Genomic DNA, 22,194 nt, shown 5'->3' on the forward strand with positions numbered 1-22,194 from the left:
GGAAAAAATAAAAAATAAAATTATTTCCAAAGTGGAAGGGACATTCTATAGTCTGGCCTCCTGCCCAATGTCTGAGTTCCCTATACCACATCGCTATGGTGGATGTGGTGTCAGAGGACCCAAGTTTGAATCTCACTTCTCCTCTTCACCACTTAAGTGACCTTGGACAGGACTAGTCTCTGGGCCTCCATTCCTTCCTCTTTAAAGTAAGAGAGTTGGCTCCCTTCCAGCCCTAACTGTTAAGATACCATGACTTCCAGTGACAGGAAGCTCCCTACCAGTCCATTATTATTCTGATCTTCTCCTCTTTCTGTTTGATGGAGTTCAGCTAGAAACAATCCTAGGACAAGTTGCTGTTCCACTATCTTTCTTTTGTGATTCTGATGATATTTTTGTTAATAATAATAATAGTCCACATTTCTGTAGCTCTTTTAGGGTTCTGAAGACCTTTACATACATTGCCCTATTTGATCCATTCCAGATCTGATCATTAGCCAGGAGAACAAAGAGCATGCCTAGAGTCCGAGTGCATAGACACAGGCTGACCATGAGAACTGTGTGCCCTTGTGCACCCCTTGTGTGGTCCCACATGTGGCCACCTTCTCACCCAGCTTCCTCCTGGGGTCTCTACTAAGGAAACCCTGGCCTTTGCAATGAATGGAAGGAAAGGGGTTCCTTAGGGCCTGAAGATGCAATCTGGAGCACATCAAAGTCAGGCCTCACTTCGGGGGTCCCCTTAGTCTCACTGCTTCTGCCCCCAGAGATCCCCTTCAGGAGACATGAACTCAAAGCACCAGGTTTGCAAAAAAAAAAAAAAAAGCTGCCCATCCATCTGGCTTATTTCAAACAGATGGCTAACTGAGAAAAACATACTCGAATCAGTCCCTGCTGAGCCTGTGCACTTAGAAATGGTTTACTCTTTCTCTTTGCAAAGGTCCTGAATGAAGTTCACAGCACATGATGTTGTAATTAGAAAAATGCTTTTTTTTCCTCTCCTTCTTTAGTTTGGGGGCATTGTGTTGGGTAGAGAGAGGAAACAGGTGTGTCCTTGCCAGGGATCTACCACCTAGCCCCATTCCTGGGCCTTCCAGGGGTGACCAGATGCTTAGAACCCTGGCTGTCAATCATGTACAAGCAAGCAAAGGAGGAGGAGGCTTACTTGGAGTAGGCCCGGGATCAGAGGTCACTCTTGTTCTGTGCACATGGACTGCTTGTTAATTAACTGCTAAGCCTTGTGCTGGCCTTATTTGGCCTCCAAGGCACCTACTCTCTGAGCTCTTGGATGCCCAAACCAGACAGCAAGAAAAACCCCAGCCCAAAAGCTGAAGAGGCAAGTGTGTTCTGGTATCCTCATAACTGACAAGCCACTGTCTTGTTCTGTCCTCGTTTCTTTAGGGATTGCCGGGACCTAAAGGTGAAAAGGTAAGTTGGCATAGGAACAGAAGAATCTCTTTAAGTAATGTAAATATGTGAGGAAAGGAAGAGTAGAGAGAGGAAAGAGCAGAGAGATGCCCTCTTAGAACTTCATAGAACCATAGGCCATTGGAGCCAGAAGGACCCCTAGGAACTTTCTAGTCATACACCCTCATTTTTTCCAGCCAAGGTAATGGTAAAGGCAAGACTTGCCTAAGGTCACACAGCCACTTAGTAGCTAAGGCATACAACCAGTCCAAGGCTCCCTCTGGCATAAAGTATAGCTTCTACTACACATATACTTAGTTCTCTACTGTTTAGTCCTCCTCAGAAGCAGATATTTTAAAAGATCTCTTCAGATGAAACAATCTTGGTGTGGGACATGGTGATAGATCGTAATATCAGAGGACATGACAGCTTGAATGGTTTGGTAGAAATCTTAGGATTTAGGGAATGAAGGTCCCTCCAGCTTATCTAACCTCTCAGTTCACTACGGGGCGGCTAGGTGATACGGTGGATTGAGCACCAGGCCTGGAGTCAGGGACACCGGAGTTCAAATCAGGCTTCAGACACTTCCTAGTAGTGTGACCCTGAGCTAGTCACTTAACCCAGTTTGCCTCAGTTTCCTTATCTGTAAAATGAGCTACAGAAGGAAATGGCAAACCACTCCAGGAGTTGCCAAGAAAACTCCAAATAGGGTCACCAAGAGTCAGACATAATTGAAATGACTGAACGACAAAAAGCTTCATGAGGGCAGAGAATGAATCCCAGCTAAATTTTGTATCTCCTCCAATGAGTGGGCCCTAACTCATGTTTGCTGAATTGGATTTGAAGAATTTTCCCAACTCCTGGGGAAGGAATCTTTAGTAGACTTGACATGGGATATCAAAGAAAGAGGACCAAATTTAAAGCCAAAAGGCCTGAATTACCTTCCCTGCTCTCCTGTCATTAACTGTATGATCTTAAGCAAAGCAGTTTTCCTCTCTGGATCCCAGTTTCACCATCTGTAAAATAAAGGGGTTTGACAAAAGCAGTAGTGTCAGGTTTAAATAGAAACAAATCTTTGCAGGCTACATATTGACTTAGAACACTACAAATAAACATTATGTTACATTGTATTTTTTTTATTTTGTTAAACATTTCCCAATTACATTTTAATCTAGTTCAGGCAACACTCTGGAGTTTTGAGGCTCCATGTTTGGTCCTCCAGACTACAGACTGTCTAAGGTCCCTTCCTGCTCCAGGTCCCATGATCCTGCTAAGAAATTTGGGCTAATGGCAGAAGCTCCCACCACTGCTGAATACTGACTTGTCATTGTTTTGTGATCCACAGGGAGAGCCAGGAGACTTCGGCCCACGGGTAAGTCTCTATTGAATGAACTTTAACGTGCCTGAAACCCTGGAGCATATGCCTCCTTTATAGGCTAAGCTTAAGTAGCCAGATGCCATCCTCATCACAACCACAATGATAACGGTTACCGACATTTCCAAAAACACCTTCAAGTTTTCCAAAGCACTTTTTACCTATTATCTCAGAATTCTCTTTTACTGAGAGAGCTTAGTAGCTAATTTCTAAAACCCACCCACCTTGTAGATTTTGATGTAATCAGTCAATCAGTCAATGGGCACTTAGTAAGGACCTACTCTATGCCAAACACTAAGCTAGATTCTAGGGCTACAAAGACAAAAAAAATTCCCCATCTTTAAGGAATTTACATTCTCTCAGGGAAAATGTGTACACATATAAATAAGTTAAAAATACATACCAAGCAAATACATTTGTGGGGATGCTAGTGCAGAGAGCCATCATTTCTGAGAGAGCTGATGTAGTTTCCGGGGAGATTTCTCCCCTGCCATCATTTGGCTCTGACCCAATGGGACCCAGGGCCCTCTGGACCTCTAGAACTTACAAGGTTACCTCAAAGTCCAGATACATCCATTCTCCTAAGATCAGAGGGAAGACACACACACACACACACACACACACACACACACACACACACACACACGACAAAGGCAGCCAAGAGCCCAGACAGACACAAGCTCAAAAAGCTACCTGTATTAGTAGCCACCTGAATGAGGTCTCCAAGATGCTGAGATGGAAAAAGCCAGCCATTCAATCAATTAATCAATAAGGATTTATTAAGTACCTGCTCCATGCCAGGCACCATGCTAAGCTCTGGGAATCCAAAAAAGAAGCAAAAGGTACCCCTTCCCCTTAAGAAGCTTATAATCTAATGGAATTCCACATTCACTGGAAAGTCTCTCAGTGACATGATGCTACTCTAAGAGCTGAGACAAGAGAGCCAGAGCCAGAAGCTGTGTCTTTTTTTTTTTTTTGGCTAGGCAATGGGGTTAAGTGACTTGCCCAGGGTCACACAGCTAGTGAGTGTTAGGTGTCTGAGGCTGGATTTGAATTCAGGTCCTCCTGATTTCAGGGCCGGTGCTCTATCCATTATGCCACCTAGCTGTCCCTGTGTCTTCTTTTAACTGACACAGCACCACCACCCCAATACTACACTGTCACATACATACCAGAGGAAGGGCCAAAGGACCACTCAGGGTTCGTCATATCCTGTCAAAACACAAAGTCCTTTCAATACTTGGTCACCACATGGCCAGAAGTAGCCCCCAAAGCTCCCCTGGGAGCAACCTGAATGAGCATGTTCCATGGGACAGTCACTGCCACACTTAGCATTCCTATTCTGCTCTAAGAGTTCCAAAGTGCTTTGTATCATTATCTTCTTTAAGATTTACCCCCTCTCCTTTTACACAGAGTACTTGGTAGCTAGGTAGTTTGTGTGTTTTTTGTTTTTTGTTTTTTTTAAGCCTGTTTAAATAGAACAAATGCAGATTCCTTTCTCTGCATAAAGTGATGAATAAGTGCTTTTCCTATTCTGTTTTCAAATCTGTGCATGAGATTTCCTCCAAGAAAGAAAGCTCAATGATTTTCCTTAGGAACATGTTTGTACTTAGGTAGCTGCTATGTTAGAATAGGTCATAGGAAGCCAGGCTCTCCACATTTGCTCAGATTTTAGGTTTGCACCTAAAAGAGGCAGATTGGGACATAATAGTGTTTGTTGTGTTTGTTCACCATTTGGTTTTAACTAGATTGCTGCAATGCATTTTCCTCAAATGAGTCTTAAGCTAGAAATTTAGCTCTAATTGTTAACGATGACATTTTTAAAAATACTGTCTCGGGTAAGGAAGTCACTTGGGACAAATCATCTTCTCTGGCACATCCTTCTCCCCTTCATAGCATGCTCTCAATCTCCCCAATATGCTCTGTGTACTGACCCCCCTGCCCAGCCTTGGAACTGTTCCAATAAACTCCAAACTCCTCTTTGCCCCAGATGCCCTCTGGTTTATCCTTACTGTCTTCATGATTTTGACCATGTCCTTTTTCCCTGAGAGAGTTTTGTTTCTAGGCCCCACTGTTTGTCCTTAATCACCAGCAGGGATATATATTCCGTATTGGAATCCTCAAAGTAGATCTGCAGTGAATATGGTGAATGTACAACTTCCTGTTTGCTATTCTGCCTTCTGACTGAATCTCCTAATGCATTCAAGACTAAATTAATCCATATATTTTGGAAATTTGGTAGGTGGATGAACTATGGCTAGATCTTACAAAACCACTGTGTGATCATTATTTTGGCACACCCACTTTCCCCAGAAGGGATCTTCCCTGTGGTTTGTCCTTAATCACTGGCAATAGTAGGGTCCCATGCATCCTTGAAGCCAAGGATTTGAGAGTGGCAGGCATTTCTGGAATTCATACATTATAGTGGTGAATACTAACACCAAGCTTCAGTTTCCACTGAAACTGGAAAGATGGAGATACTGAGCTCCAGACTTGAGTCTTCCCAGCCAATGGTAGAGCCAGATTAGCCTTTGTTGATGGGTCTTGAAATCACCCCTGGAAATAGAGAGCACATGGGCAGAACATATGGGAGAAACAAAGAGAATCTGCACTTGAATTAAACTGAATGGTTTCCTTTCTCTTCCAAAACAACAGCATGTAAAAGCTTCTTTTAATGCTCAGCTTCCTGCTGTATTCCAAACTCTGGGGGCCAGTGCCTGTACCCTCTGGCCCCGTGACCTTGTGCCCATGGGGTCAGCCAGCTCCACAATTGCACAGGATGTGTGCAGTGCCATGAAAGGTCTGCCAGCGTCTTCTCATTCTTGCAGTTTTCATACCCACAGTCAGATCTAGAGTCCCAGGATGTCAGAGCTGGAAATAAAATTTAAGGTTATCTAAGCCAACCTACCCCAAACTCAAATAACCCAACAAGTAGTCTGTACTCCAGCTTCTCCTTAAAGATTTCCAGAGATAGGGAACAAACAACCTCACCCTTCAAGACAGCTCGGAGTGTTAGGAAATCTTTCCTTATATTGAGCCAGTGTCTACCTCCCTCTGACTTCTACCCACTGGTCCTATTGCCCAATGAGGCCAAGCAGAATAAGGCTAATCACTCATCTCCAGGACAGCCCTTCAGAGAGTTAAAAACAGTGATCAAAAATATTCCCTTTCCAACCTCAGCCTCTTTTGTCCAAGCTAAGTATTCCTAGCTCTTTCCAGGTTCTGCCAGCTGCCAGGACCTTCCCCTTCATGGCTGTATTTCATCTACTCTGTATCTCATGTCCTCCACTTTAGGAATATGTTTTCTCATCCAATTAGAATGTAAGCCTTGAGGGTGGGGACAGTTTCCACTTTTTCTCTGAATTCTCAGAACTTAACAGGGTGCCTGGCACTTAGTAAGTGTTAAATAAATGCTTGTTGGTTGATTAATTGATTGATTACATAACATGCTTTCAAGTCTCCATTCCAGTCACCCTTTCTGGACACACCTCGGTTTGTCCTTCCAAAAATGTGGTGACCCAAAGTGGACAGAGATGGATTCTGGTTAGGGCAGAGGCCAATGATATTGCCTCCTTCCTCATTCTGGACCATGCATGGGCTAGGAATACAACTGTGATTTCATTCAGATAGGGACCTTCAGGTGAGGGAACTCCCTCTACCAATGCAGCTTAGGACCTTCTCTGCAACTTAGAGCTGCCCAGAGCCCTGAGAAGTTAAGCACTTTGCCCAGGGTCACACAGCCAGGATGTGTCAGAGGCAGAACTTGAACACAGATCATTGTGGCTCTGCAGTCAGCCTTCTATCCACTCTCCTATTCTATCTTTTAGTTATATATCTGCATACCAACCAGACTTTCTATTAATGCAGCCTAATGGCCTGGAGTCAGGAAGACTCATCTTCCTAAGTTCAAATCTAGCCTCAGACACTTCCTAGCTGCATGACCCTGGGTAAGTCCCTTAACCCTGTTTGCCTCAGTTTCCTCATCTGTAAAATGATCTGGAGAAGGAAATGGCAAACCGCTCCAGTATCTTCGCCAAGAAAATCCCAAATGGAATCATGAAGAGTCAGACATGACTGAACAACAACAAAGGGGGAATAATGTAAGGTAAGGCTTGAAAAGCAGGTTGGAGCCATACTCTGCAGGGCATCGAATGCCAGGACCAGAGTTTATACTTGATTCATAAGCAGTAGGAGCCACCAAAGGTTTTTGCAAAGTGGCATGACCAGAGAGGCATGTTAGAACAATTACTCCAGCAGTTACACAAGGGATGAGTGGACAAAAGAGACTAGAGGCAGGAAGGCCAGTTTGGAGATTATTGCAATAGTCTGAGTGAAAAGAAGTGTGAGGGGACCTGAGGTTAGTTGGCAGCAGTGGAAATTGAAAGGAAGAAAAACAAAATATATTGTAGAGGTAGAAATGGCAGGACTTGGCAACTGAAATACTCCTCCTTGGGGCAGTTATGTGGTACAGTGGATAAAGCACTGGGCTCGGAATCAGGATCTGGCCTCAGGCACTTACTAGATGAGTCACCTGGGGCATGCCACTTAACCTCTGTTTGCCTCAGTTTCCTGATCTGAAAAATGGAGATAATAATAGTATCTGCCTCCCAGAGTTGTGGTGAGATTCAAATGAGATAATAATTGTAAAGTTCTTAGCACAGTGCCTGGCACATGTGTTCTTGTTCAGTTATTTTTTCAGTCACGTTCACCTCTTTGTAACCTCATTTGGGGTTTTCTTGGGAGAGATTCTGGAGTGGTTTGCCATTTCCTTCTCCAGCTCATTTTACAGATGAGGAAACTAAGGCAAACAGGATTAAGTGACTTGCCCAGGGTCACATAGCTGGTAAGTGTCTTGAGGCCAAATTTTAACTCAGGAAGATGAATCTCCTTGACTTCAGGCCAAACACTCTATCCACTAAGCCACCTAGCCACCCTGGCACATAATAAGCACCATATAAATGCTTACTATCATTATGGGCTATTATTATTCTTTGGATCCACTTAGACCATAATTTAAGAAGAGATTCATTTCAACAATTCAATTCCTTTCACCTAACAATGTATAGGTGACTTCTATGAGCAGTACATTAGGCTAGCCACCTAAAGATGACTAGAAGAATGATAATAATTCCTATTTCCATAATTCTTTAAGGTTTACAAAGCGCTTATCACACAGTCATTGGAAACAGGTAAAGGCAGCATGAAAATCGAATAAGCATTCATTATTAAGCATCCACTCTGTGCCAGGCCCTTCAAAGTTCTGGGGAATATAGAGACAAAAATGAAATAGTTCCTGCCCTCATGGAGTTGGTGTTCTATCAGGGAGATGTGTATGCAAACATACACATACAAACGTGTACGTATTTTTATATTTGCATATATATTTTCATATATATGCACACATATCTGTCAGTACAGATGAAATAAATACTGGGTAATTTGAGGGGAGGTAGTACACCAGCAGTTGTGGGGAATGAATAAAGGATTCATGTAGAAGATAACACTTGAACTGAATTTTTAAAGAAACGAAGGACTAGGCATAAACAGAGATGAGGTGAGGGAGTATTCCAGGCCAGCGTAAAAGGGATGGAGTGGGAGAAACACAGCCAACATAAAGACGCAGAGATAAGAGATGGAGGGGTTTTCAAGAAACAGCAAGAAGGCTAGTCTAGCTGTACTAAAGTGTGGGAAAGGGAGTAATGTATAACAGTAGTGGTGAGGCTAATTGGGGCTGGGTTGGAAAGGACTTTAAAAGTCAAACAGAAGTTTACATTTGATATTAAAGACAACAGGGAACCATTGGAGTTTGTTGAGTAAAGGATGATCGTGATCAGACCTGTGCTTTAGGAAAATCATTTTACTGATGGGAAAACTTGAAAATAGTATGGCAGAAACTAGGTGTAGACCAGGGCTAGGGAACCTGTGACCTCAAGGCCACATGTGGCCCTCTAGGTCCTCAAGTGTGACCTTTTGACTGAATGTAAACTTCACAGGACAGATCCTTTTGTCCTGTAAAACTTGGACTCAATCAAAAGGCTGCACCCAAGGACCTAGAAGTTCACATATAGCCTCAAGACCAAAGGTTTCCCATCCCTTGTATAGACCAACATCTTATACCAGATAAGGAAAATCCCTTTAGCAGGCATGTGAAAGATAGATTGGAGTGGAGACCAATTAGAAAGCTATTTTTCTAGTCTAGGCAAGAGGTGATGAGGGCCTGAACCAGAGCGGTGACCTTAGGAATGCCCGAAGGGATGTATATGAGGGATGTTGGGGAGGCAGAATTGACAAGATCTTTTGACTGATGAAACATGGAGTGTTAATGGTAGTAAGGATAACACCAAGGGTGTTTGTAAACCTGAGTGCCTACAAGGACGATGATTCCCTCTACAGAAGTAGGGAAGTTCCAAAGAAGAGTGAGTTTGGGGAGAAAAGTAATAAATGTTATTTTGGACAAACTGAGTTTGAGATACCTACAGGACATTCAGTTTGAATTGTTCAATGAGCATCTGGTGATGAGGGCCTGGAGCTCAGGAGCAACATTAAGGCTGGATATGTAGATTTGGGAACCAGCTGCATAGAGCTGATTATTAAAACCAGAGGAGCTGACGAGGTCATCAAGTAAAAGAGTATAGAGACAAAAGAGAATGGTACCCAGGACAAAACCTTGGGGTACATCTGCAGTCGGAGGACATGATATGGACAATGACCCATCAAAAGAGACAGGAGCAGTCAGATAGACATTATCCCCATTTTATAGATGAGAAAAATGAGACTCAAAGAAATTGTGATTTTCTTTCCAGAGATCATGTAGCTAACAAGTATCAGGGCTAGGTCTAACTACAAGTCCATCTTTTTTTTTTTTTAATACTATGCTGCCTCTGAAACATCTCTTTCTTCTGCTTGCTTCCCTCTTCATATTCCACAGGACAGAATCTTGGCACCTAAAAGTGTCTTCTGCATACATGCTAATGCCAGTGGGCATTTGCCTGAAGTCAAGACTAGAAAAATAGGCTCCTTTTACAGGAGGCAATATTCAGGTCACAATTTAGTTACACCAAGAGTTTCTGGAGGTTCTACATATCCCCATCCCCTGATCTACCTGTAATAAAGGGCACATGTGAGAACCCTGTCTGAATCCCCCTCAGCCCATCATGCCCCACCCTGGGTCCTTCTCACCTTTGGACCTGATGAACTTCACTATTCCCAGGAGACTGAAAACTTCTTGAGGTCAGGAACACTTTCACTTCTTTCTATCTCCAGCACCTAGCAAAGAGCCTAACACATAGTAAGTACTTAATAAATGGTTGTTGATTGACTGATTACTTGATAATCTGTGCAGACCCTCTGGTGCAAAGTCCCAGTCACTCCCCAGAGTAAATTCACATGCTGAGGGCTCTGGGCAGTGAGTGGCATTTTTAGTTATGAAATAAAGGTCTTCTTTCAAATGTGGACAAGAATGTTCTGTGAAACCCCCTCTGCGTCCTTCTCGGCAAGGCAAAGACTCAAACAGTCCTGCTTCCCTCCTGAAGGCCCCATCTATCCCCATGTCCCTCTGGGGAGACAGCTGGGCCAGGACAAATGAAATGAGGTTTTCCCCCAACAAACATAGGAGTGAGAGGAAAGGGCCCCACTTTGGCTTCTGAGCAAACAATATTTTTCCTGGACATAATGAATGTCAGCCATCTAATCCAGAGTTCATTCCACAACCAAGCTGGTGGGATTTCTCAGAGGCCAGAGGAGAGAGTTTATGTTTGTTTTCACTTCTTTGAGGAGGGGAAAATTCATTTATTTGCTCTCTAATGGAGCCAAAGAATTGATCTTCCAAATGGGGGATCCTTCTAGGCCTTGAGAGATGAGAATTCCCCTTCCTGTGTTACACTAGACAAAAGAAATCTGAAGACGCCTGTTCTAGTTTCACCACTTGCCCTTAAATCTAAGTCTTTGGAGCTACATGTATGTAACTGCCGTTCTTGGTTTCTTCCCTATTTCTCTTCATTTCCCTCTCTGTGACTTGTGAAATAATTCTGTGGTTTTATAAATCACTCTGTTGTACTCCTGACTTCCTGCTCCTTCTGACTGTCTACCCTGTGCATCTGGCCAGATGGTCTTTCCCCACCTCGGTCACGGATTTCTCTCTAGAGAGCAGCACGTGTTTAGTCGCCGTATCCTCAAGGTAGCTTTGGAGTGAGTGTGCGGAATCTGGTGCCTCCTGTTTGCTGTTCCTGCCTTTCTGATTGGCTCCCCTAACTCCGCCAAACCTCCGTTAACCAGAGAGCAGGAGGAGTGGGGTATTCTGGGGGCTGCAGGGCAAAATGGAAACTACACTTGAGCCTTCTTTGCTCAATATCATCCTAGAAAGCCTTATTACATTGGATCTGTGATTTCATCAATCCAGGGACCTCCTTTGTGAAGAACCCTCCCTCTTCTGCAAGGCAGAACTTTCTCTGTAACTTAGAATCTGAGAAATTTGTCTGAGAAGTTAAGTGACTTATTCAGGGTCACATAATCAATATATGTAAGAGGCGTATCTTGAACCCAGGTCTTCCTGGCTTGAGGCTAGCTCCTTATCTACCATAGCATTCTGTGTGTCAAGAGAATAAAAGCCTGGGCAATGTAATGGAATCATTCTCTGATAACCAGGCTCTTTTTATCATCTTAGGCTCATCACCCCATTCCATTCAAATCAATTCCACAAGCATTTTGGTCCCTATGTTCAAGGATCTGGGAGAAAATTGTTCACATTACTGTAGACCTTAAGCACTTACCTCACAACAACCCTGTGAGGTAGGTATTACAGTCACACACTTTGCAGAGGAGGAAACTGAGGCTCAGAGAAGAGATGAGACTTGCCTGGGGTCATTCGTGGCTAGTAAGTGGGAAAGCCAGGGATGCTCCGAACTCCCAGGCGCAGGACTCTTTGTTCTCAGATGCCTGGCCCTATAGAACAAGGTTATATGTAACATCACTGGCCCTTGAACTGGAAGGGAACATAAAAGTCATTTAGTTCAATCCCCTTTGCTTATTTTAGAGATGAGGAAACAAGGCCCAGAGAGGAGAAGGGACTTGCCTAAAGTCACAAATAAATAACACATCTATAATTCAAACTCAAAATCCAATGCTCTTTGGGGATAGAAGATTGGGAGGAGCATAACAGATCCAAAGACAGCCTTTAGTCATGTCTTCTCTTTTGGCTTCAGCGTTCTCTTTTGTAAAATGAAAGGGCTGAAACAGAGAGATAATCTCTATGCTCTCTTCCAATTGTAAAGTCTATAGTTCCACATATCTGTATATCTAGAGGCCTAGAAATCACAGTGTGAAGAAAAGACCACATGACTGGCAGTCAGGGGACATGGGTTTGAGTCCTGGCTTTGCCATTTACTCTTTCTGTGACCCCAGGCAAGTGATTTCCCCTCTTCAAGGACTCAGTTTCCCCATTTGTAAAATAAGGAGGTGAGATGACACTCTCAAAGCTCCCTTGCCACACTCAGTCCTATGATTCTGTAAAATGATTACTGAGAAAGTCCCTGACCTCAGTACCCTTTTTTGTAGTTTCTCTCTTCCTCCTAAAAGCACAGTGGTTGGGTTGAGGATGAGGACAGGGATAGTTCAGATGGGAAACAAGGAAGAGGACGAGCCACCTAGGGAACTGAGAATTGTGCTCAGTCAGGTTCTGGTTAATTGAAGTTTGGCTGCCACACTGGGTCTTGTGTTCTGCCTGCTGCACGAGAAAGTAACCCTTCCCATCCTTGCATCATCTGGAAAAAATGACAGGATTTGCCAAATAACCCCCATGGTGAGGATCGAACAGTGGGGGACAAACTGAGAGTTGCCCAGTTTTAAACAGATTTAATTCCAATTCTGCAGCGTCAGGCAGACTTAGGCAGATGACCTGTCCAGATGTTGTCAGAAGATTCCTGAGGATAATAGCAATAGCCCCCATGTCACACAAGCCTTAAGGCCTATAGAGGCTTCTGCCCACAGCCATCATCCCAGACTATCCAGGGCTGACCCCATGGAGGAGAGTGATGGGTGACTGTCTGCCTTGCTCACCTGCCTGGCCATGAAAGGCTCAGAGGTTTGACCCTATGTCAGGCCAAGCTCTGCCCCAGCTTCAGGGCCTGATGAGCTTTATCTGTCTCTTATTGCTCTGCTTTTAAACCTCTGGATGTCAGACTCCTCTGCAAGCTGGATCCCCATTAGACGGACACCTGCCAGAACTCTATGTCGGGAAGTGTCTGTGTTTCCCCATCAGCTATTCATTGCAATCTCTACTTGGGAAATGCCTCATTGCTTAGCCTCTAACTCTCAGAAGGCAGGGGGAACCAGCAGAGTATTGCCTTCCTCAGACAAAGCAGATGGAATATCTAACAGTGCTGATGCTTCACCCCACCCCTACCCTCACCTCCCCGGGAACCATCAGGATGTCTGGAAACAAGACATATAGAGAAAAGAGCACAGACTTTGAATCAGTAGTCCTAAGTTCAAATCCTGAATCTTTGACTACCTTTGTGGCCTTAGAAGAATCATGATTTTCCCTGGACCTGTTGGGATTTCAGTTTCCTCATCTATATAATGAAATGGCTGGATCATTCAGCCTCTGAGGTCCCTCCTAGCTTTAAATCTATGATTCTATGAACTATTCACGTGATTAAACTCTAGCTAACTTTATATTTATATTCCTCCATTGAACTGGCAGCTCCTCTCAGCCTAATTTTTGCTTCTTAATCCCTCCCTTACATGTTTCTGGTCCTTTCGTCCCAACACCTTGATGTTGTAGGGGAGTCTAAGGATCCCATCGGGATCTCCTGCCAGGGGCTCCTGTCCTGGGAAACTGTGCTGTCTTGTGAGTGGCTTTATTTCAACAGGGAATTTGGGAGAAAAGGGGCCACTGGCTCTTCTTCCCCAAGATCCCTTCATCCAGATAGATGAGGTTCAGAAAATGACCTGCGTCATTTGCTCATTGTGCCTTCATGTCCAAACACCTCCTTTCTTGGAAGGAAGCTTCCTCTCCTTCCCCCATATCAACCTCCATGAGGCATTCCTGGGCCCCGTCCAGCAGGGGAAATGTGGGCGGATGCCCCAGAGGAATGATGGATGAGTGAGTACCCACATTCCCACCTGGACTTGACATATGTGTTCGATGCTGCCCTCTGAATGCCACCTCCACACATGGTTGTGATAAGAGCCATGAATGTCTTGCAGGGAGATCGAGGTCAAGATGGAGTTCCTGGTCCACCTGGGCCCCCAGGTCCCCCTGGAGCCAGAGGGCCCCCAGGAGATACAGGAAAAGATGGCCCTCGAGGACTACAAGGCCCAGATGTAAGAGAAAAGCTGAAGTCTAATGGGAATTCAATTCCTAATCTCAACCCTAACCTGAAACCCAGGTCTAACCTGTATTCAGTCCCTAAACTCTCCCTAATCTGAATTTTATCCCAAACTTTAACCCTAATCTTAGACCCAATATCTAATCCCAAACTTAATTTTATCTCAGTCCCAACCCCTGAACCTGCATCTGCAGCCCTTCAATGGTGTACAAACAATTAAACCCAGCACCTGATCAGCAAGACTCTGGTATGAAGGGGCCAGATAGCTACTGCCCTTGGAGGCTGCATCCCAGACAAGCTCCTCCCCCAATGTGTGAATTGACCTGGGATCAATTATTGCTAGTGTACCCCTGGTCCTAATATTGTATCACTTGCCTTTTCCAGCCTTAGAGAGTGCTTCTGGCACCCCCTACCTCTGCAGCAAGCTAGGCAGGGCTCCCCCAAAGACCTGCCTCATTGAATTCAAGGAGCTGGGGGGAAGAGCTTAAGGGACTAGCTTGGTGACTTCTGTCCTAAACAAGGGGAGAGCTGCTCTGTCTTGACACTGTCATTGGGCCGGTAATGCTGGTAGATTAACATTCTGTAAACCTTATGTCTCCCCAGGGTCTAAAAGGAGAGCCAGGACCAGGAGGTGTGATGGTCAGTACCCAGAAGCTGACATTTCAGGGGCCATTGACCATGTCCACCATAGCTTTGCACACATGATGTGACTCAAAGCCAAAAGCAATAGATTGTGCATGCTGTCTTAGGATTCAATGGTCTAGAGAACAGCCCTTACAACCCAGGCATCCTGGAGTGAAGGGGAGCAAGAGTGTGCACACAGGGTGTTTGTGGTTCTATGTTTGTGTGTGTGTGGTGTGTGTGTTGTCTGCATATGTGCATGTCTGATGTTAAATGTTTTTGTTTGAGGTGTGTCTGTATGGCTAGCATTGTGTATTTGTGGATCTCAGAGTAGCAAGGTGTAACCTATATGTGTGGTATGTGCTGTGATGTTTGAGGGGATGAAGTTGCTTGTAGGATGTGAGACATTGATGAGGTGTGTAATGTACGTTCCATGTCAATCATAAGGTGCTAGGTAGGCATGTTTTGTGCGTAATGTTCAGAAAGAGATCTGTGTGTGTGAGTTAGGTGTGGATTTGTGTGAGTATGGTGGGTAGCAAGGGCCTCCAGGGCCTTATGGTCCATAGAAATGGGTCCCTAAGTATCCTGACACATGACCCCAGCTGACCTTCTATATCAGTACCCAGAAGCTAATTTTCTAAAACATCCCAAACCTCTGACAGTAGTGCTTCCCCCACCTCCTTTCCTTTGGACTAGACAGCTATGTTAGCACTTTGCTCAATAGACACCCCTACTTCCACCTTGCCATCATAAGGACCATCCTTTCCAGTGGGCAGTGATCCCTACCTTCCCTAGCTCTACACACCCCCACTGCATCCTCCAGCTGGGGTCAGCATCAGATATGCTCTGGCTCCCTAAGACCACAAGTATATATCTCCTACCTCACAACTGCCCACTGTCTTGGGATGCCAGTCCTTTCATCTTTACTTATATTTCCTGTATTCAGAAAATTCCTTCTTCCCCACCCCCAACCCAGGGCTAAACATTAGCTCAGAAATGTTGGCAGTGCCCACCCCAGCCCTCCTGACCCTCACTTATTCTCCTGTTGAATGGGTCTTTGGCAGTGCCCATGAACACCTCCTGCCCACCACAGCACTGACAAGCCTATTGGGATATGCCTCCTTCCTCCTTCCCCTTAAAATGTCTTCCTAGTAGGACTTAACCTAAACCCCAGTTGCTTTTCTTCTATGACAGGGCCCACAAGGACCTCCAGGACTCAAGGTAAGAGCTGATCACCACTAGAAAGTCTGGCTGTAACAAACCAAAGTCAGGCATCTTTCTAAACAAGGGGGGGTCTTAAACTGTAGTCCATTGACCACCAAGGGGCCGTGGATAGATTCCAGGGGGTCTGTGGACTTAGACTTTATTTACAAAAGAACACCTTGATTTGCACTAACCTCTAACTGAAATTTAACATTTCCTTCTATTGTGAAATATATATATGTATGTATATATATTGTGAAGACATATATATATACAATTCTGAGAAGGGGTCTGTAGGCTTTCCTAGATTGCCAAAAGACTCCATGACAGAAAAAAAGTAACGCCTGCTCTAAACCTCCTTGGTTGACATTTTAGGGTTTTCAATTGCTTGAAATACTTACCTCTGGTGAAAACATCTATTTCCTTCCTAAGTCAATTTGCTTCAAATTCGCATTCATTTAAATTTAGTTGGATGAGCCATGGTCTACAGCGGAAATGAGTACTCTTCCCTCTTGAGACAAAGTGACGTCATTTATTCATTCAACAAACATTTACTGAGCATGTGCTATGTACAGGCAGTCAGGTGATAGACCAGGAGTTACAAATGCCTGAGTTCAAATTTGGCTTCAAACACTATTTGTATGACACTGGGTAAGGAACTTACTGCTCTATAACTTAGTTTCCTCATCTGTAAAATGGAGATAATATAGCACACACTTCCCAAGATTGTTATGAGGATAAAATGAGGTAATATTAGCAAAGTGCTTTGTATAAATCTTAAAACACCATATAAATGCTAATAATAATAATGATAATAATATTGCAAGACACTGAGAGACAAAGAATGAAGGAGACACAACCCCTGCCCTCCAAATGCTCACAGCATCCCCAACACCTCCCACCCTTACTAGCACGTAGGAGCTTAATAAATGTTTGTTGGTTGGTTGCTATGACATGGCTGCATATCGTAATGATGCCAACTTGAATGTGATAAATACATAAAGGAGACATGAACAAGGCACCATGTGCATCCAAAAGAGAGAGAACTTCCCTGGGATAGTTGATGGAGGTGACATTTGAGCTAGGCTTTGAAAGATACATAGGATTTCCCAGAATCACAAAATCTCAGAGTCTGAAAAAGACAGGTAGTTCGGCCTTTACCTGTAACTTGAAATGGAGTAGATTCTGTATGAATACGCTTTTTTGCTGTACCTCCTACAAGAGGAAGGCCAACTTTCACTTAAGGATCAGGTACAAAAGAAAGGCCTCTGGCTCAGGGGTCAAAGGACCTCAGTATAATTCCTGTCTCTGTCACTCATCCTCTGGGTGACTTTGGCCAAATCACTCAACCTCTCCTTGGGCCTCAATTTCCTCACATGTAAAATGTGGGAGTGGTATTGGATGGCATCTAAGAGCCCATCCAGTTCTAAGCCCTCTGGTAAAGAGGATCCCAGGAAATCCCAAGGCAGTCCATTCCTCTTTTGGAAAGCTCAGATTGTTAGGAAATTTTTCCTTATATCAAATCAAAATCTGCCTCTGGGCAATTTCCACCCACATTTTCCTGTTCTGCCCTTTGGGGGCCAGGCAGAACAAACCAAATCCTTCTTCCACTTGAAAGCCCTTAAGATACATGAAAGCAACAATTCAGTACCACCCTAATTCTTCTTTCCTTTTCACTAAACTTCCCCTGGGCCTTTATCTGATCCAGATGCCACAAGATGGGATCTCAAGGTCCCTCACTCATGCGGTCACACTCCTCTGTTTGCTCCCAGTTTGTCGATGCCCTCCCTAAAACAGGGCTCTCACCAGACTGCCAAAAGGAGTCCGTGATACCAAAAAAAAAAAGTTTGAGAATTTCTGCTTTAAGAAAACTGCATGAAGGCAGTTTTTACCCTCCCTCTCCCTTTCCAATTGAAAGCCCTTTGGATCAGATTTTAACCAAACAGACATGATGGGAGGGGTAAGTTTTACCTGCAGGTAAGAGCCTTTCTTCCCTTCTCTGAATAGTTATGGTTCTTTGTTCATGTATCTCTTACATATTAATTATGTAATTGGCTTCTTGTATCCATATTTTATCTCTCATACTAGATTGAAAGCATCCTGAGGGCAAGACTCATGTCTTCCTCTTTGTTGCCACCTCATTGCTCAGCATGAGGCCTTGCACATAATCACTGCACACATTTGACCAATGAATAAATGAACTCATTGATTAATTAAGTCCTTTTGTCCCACAAGGGAATGCTATTCATTTCTATGGCATTAGAAGTCATAAACTAGACTTGCATATAATTGGTGTTCAGTACATGTTTGATGAATGAATAAATGAATTCGTTCATTAATTAAATTGTTTTGTCCCACACGTGAAAAGTGGCTTTAGAAGTCTGTGAACTGGACTTTGGGCTCCTGTCATCATGGGTGTGGGGAATAAAGAAGTGGGGGCAGGAAAGTTCTTGTCATGTATGAGGGACGGCGGGTTGTCCAGTTGGGCTGAAGTACTGGGGACTTGAAGAGAAGAAGAGATAAAGTTAGAAGAGATGGAGGTAGGACCAGAGTTTGAGATATTTTAATTGAATAAAAACATTTTGATTCTGCTCTGATCTCTAACTGCTCCCTTTTCCTGTTGTCTCTGTCTAAGGGTGAGCCTGGCATGCCAGGAAGAAAGGTAAGCAAGGGCTCATCTCAGAGCATGAATGTCAGGTCTGCTTCCTTCCTAGGGAGCTGAGGACCATTTGGGTTGGGGAGGAAACAGGCCTCTGGGCACTGCATGCCAGCACGGAGGGTGAAGAGGGGAATGAGAGCACATGGAATCCCTCTCATGAAAATCAAGTCAGGTCAAGAGGGCGCCTCTAAGCCGCTTCCCTGCCAACTGAACTTTAAGAGCAAAGCCACTGTCCTTGGCAGGGTGAGGAGGCAGGGCAGACAGACAGAGAAGGATTCCAAGACCTCTGTTCTTCTTCAGACTGGCGTTCCGTACATCTGAGGAGAGCTAAAGCCTTGAGGCCTCAGAGTCCAGACTGACAGGACAAGCAGCGTAGGGGAGTAGAAAAAGGGATTGATTTAGAGGCTGGGGCCTGGGTTCTAGTCTTGGCTCTCCTGCTTACTAGATGCTTAACCTTATCACTGCCGCATCTCTCTGGGCCTCAATTTCCTGATCTATAAAATAGGAATAATAATACCTAAATATTAATAATACCCATAATAATAATTGGAATAATAATGAAGTAGGTGCTGCCCACTTCAGATGCTTGTGAAGCTCAACTGATGTTAGTAGCATACTATAAAAATCACTGAGGCAGTGGATAGAGCACCAGGCCTGGAGTTTGGAAAGTCTGAGTTCAAATGTGGCCTTAGACATTTATTAGCTGTGTGACCCTGGGCAAGTCATTTAACTCCTATTTGCCTCAGTTCCTCATCTATAAAATGGGGACACATTGAAGAAGGAAATGGCAAATCACTCCAGTTTCTTTACCAAGAAAACCCCATGGACAAGCCCATGGGGTCATGAGGAGTCAGACATAACTGAAAGACTGAACAACAATATAAAAATCATTAATCATTCTAAGTTTGAGGATTTTTCATGGAAGAAATGTCACAGATTCACCCCATTGTCCAGAATAACCTCTCCCTCTAGAGTTAGCAAACCCAGGACTCAGGAAGGCCTCTGAGGGATCATCTTGGTACATAGCTTTGTCTCAAGGTGAACCAAGGAAGCTACTCTAAAGGAATCACCTGAGAAATAGAAATATCGCAGATGGACCCAGGGCGGGGGTGGGGTAGAAGGCACTTGCCTCAGGCTCAGGTTGTGGACTGAAGCTCATGTTTCCTCAGGGAGATGATGGACAGCCAGGACAACCAGGACTCCAGGGATCCATTGGGCCAAAGGTACAACTCCTCTCCTCCCTGAAATATTTGCCTCTTTCTGTCCATCTTCTTTCCAAACTCCTAGTAATCTGAGAAAAATCTCTTGTGGGGGGAAGCTACTGAGAGATTCCCCCTTTTCATCATCCTTTCCCCCAGGCTATGAGAGACCCAGTGTGGATCAGTAATGGCCATGGTGTTATTCTTCAAAACTGAGCAAATCTCTGCCGCATCTCCAGTTATCTCATTCTCCCCCACAGAAAACCGAAGTATTACTCGAAACCTAGTGGCTGACACCATTCCCTCCATTAACCATGTACACAACCCTCCCCTCATCTTCCTAAATGAAAGGAGGGAAGGAGGGAAAAAAGACAAAAGGAAGGAAGGAAAGAGAGAGAGAGAGAGAGAGAGAGAGAAAGAAAGAAAGAAAGAAAAAGAAAGAAAGAAAGAAAGAAAGAAAGAAAGAAAGAAAGAAAGAAAGAGAAAGAAAGAGAAAGAAGGAAAACTTCAGGCTAAAAAAAAAGTCTATTATTATTATAGTCCATAGTCTCCTAGGCTATAAACTTATAAGGCAAGAGGAGAGACTTATCTTCTTTGAATGCTATTACTCTCCAGCTGAGCATCCTGCCTTGAACTATGTGCAAATCCATAAATGTCTGATGAATGAATGAACAGATGTATAAATGGAGAGAAATAAAGAAAGTCTATACTGAAAAGGCAAGATCCACAGTGTGTTCAAAGTTGCAAGTGACCTTAGAAGGCAATTAAGTCTAACCTGCACCTGAGCAGAATCACCTCTACCATGTCCTTTACAAATGATCATTGAGTATCATTTGACCATAACTGAACTACAGAGACAGACAATGGCTCATCAGCTCCTCTTGGCTCCCACATCCCTTTGGGAAGGACAGTGGAGACAGCAGCATTCAGAGGAGTCAGAGGGCCTGGCTTTAACTCCTCACTTGGCCTCACTAGCTGTGTAACCATGGGCAAGTCCCTTCTCCATTCTGGGTCTCAGTTTCCTCATTTATAAAATGAAGGAGTTAAGCTACATTACATCTTGGGTTCCTTCTAGCTCTATTCCTATGATTTTAAACCTTAAAGCCTATCAAGAAAGGAGATCTGTGGTACAGTGGTGAGAATGCTGGACTTGGAGGCAGGAAGACTTAAGTTCAAATCCTGCCTCAGATATTTATCTATATAACACTGCACAAGTTACTTGGGCAGCTAAATAATGAAGGGAATAAAGCACTGGGCTTGGAATCAGGAAGACTTATCTTCCGGAATTCAAATCTGGTCTCAGACACTTACTAGCTGTGTGACCCTGGGTAAGTCACTTAATCCTGTTTGCCTCAGTTTCCTCATCTGTAAAATGAGCTGGAGAAGGAAACGGCAAACCACTCCAGTATCTTTACCAAGAAAATCCCAAATGGTGAGCTTGTGGAACCTTTGCCAGGCTATTCCTAGGGCAATACACACAAAGCCCATCACTAGGCCCCTACATGGAGCCTCTCTGACAGTGGTAGGACCTATCAGAACCTCTGCCCTGACTCCCCCAACCCCCGTCGTTGTCTGGGTGAATCCAGGCTCACCTCTACTCCACACTAACACTGAAGTAGGGTTTTAATAGAGACTGCTGAAATTCCTGATCTAGTCATTATATCCCTGGGAAAAGTTAGAGGATAGGAAACACCTTCTCTCCTGCCTAGGGTAGTGGCTGTGAGCTAACATGGTGGTTGGCTTACTGCTGGGTCCTCCATTCCAGCTAATCAACAAGTAAATGCCGATGACATGTTGAGCCTTGGCAACGATGGCCATTGGAGCTCTGGTTAGCACAGCCTGCTACTGGAGGGCCAGAAGGATGGAGCCAACCTCTCTGCCATGTACTATATGTGTGACCGTGGGCAAGTCATTTAAACTTTTTGGCCCCCACCAGATCCTGGGATGGTGATTAGCCTGAAAACCAGGGTCACTCTGTATCCTCTGCTTTCCAGGGAGAGGAAGGGAGTCCAGGGCCTCAAGGACAGAATGGAACTGATGGATCACCAGGAGCCAAGGTAATTTACGAGCCACAATCTCCATGTGTGTGACCTTCCCAGTTGGGCCAATGCTCATTTCTGAGTCAATAGAAGGCTCAACATAACCTCCGCTCTTCTTAGAAGAAGAATCTTATCTGGGAACTTGGAGTGGGGCAAGGAAAGGGGAGAAGGAGCCTGAGGGTGAGCAATGGGGAGAGAGGAAGAGAGAGAAAGGGGAAAGGAATAGAGAAGGAAAGGGGGAGAAGAGGGAAAAGGAAGAGAAGGGAAAGAAAGGTGAAGGGGGAGGGAATGGAGGTCAGATGGTAAAATTAGACATAGATGATAGAAGGGAAGGAAGGAAGGAAGGAAGAAAGAAAGAAAGAAAGAAAGA

At 44.3% G+C, this 22,194-nt stretch overlaps 1 protein-coding gene across 1 annotated transcript in view; it reads left to right on the forward strand.

Moving 5' to 3' along the window:
- The window catches only part of COL23A1 (collagen type XXIII alpha 1 chain), a 444,884-nt gene that overhangs the window by 403,630 nt on the left and 19,060 nt on the right, over nt 1–22,194 (forward strand). Inside the window, exons 7-14 of the mRNA XM_027867027.1 lie at nt 1,396–1,422; nt 2,747–2,773; nt 13,982–14,098; nt 14,707–14,742; nt 15,919–15,945; nt 18,563–18,589; nt 19,756–19,809; nt 21,780–21,842. Of these exons, the coding sequence (XP_027722828.1) occupies nt 1,396–1,422; nt 2,747–2,773; nt 13,982–14,098; nt 14,707–14,742; nt 15,919–15,945; nt 18,563–18,589; nt 19,756–19,809; nt 21,780–21,842 (378 nt within the window). The remainder of the gene's footprint in view (nt 1–1,395; nt 1,423–2,746; nt 2,774–13,981; nt 14,099–14,706; nt 14,743–15,918; nt 15,946–18,562; nt 18,590–19,755; nt 19,810–21,779; nt 21,843–22,194) is intronic.

This window comes from Vombatus ursinus, unplaced genomic scaffold (genome assembly GCF_900497805.2).
Source record: "Vombatus ursinus unplaced genomic scaffold, bare-nosed wombat genome assembly UNPS02014785.1, whole genome shotgun sequence".
NCBI classification, from domain to species: domain Eukaryota; kingdom Metazoa; phylum Chordata; class Mammalia; order Diprotodontia; family Vombatidae; genus Vombatus; species Vombatus ursinus.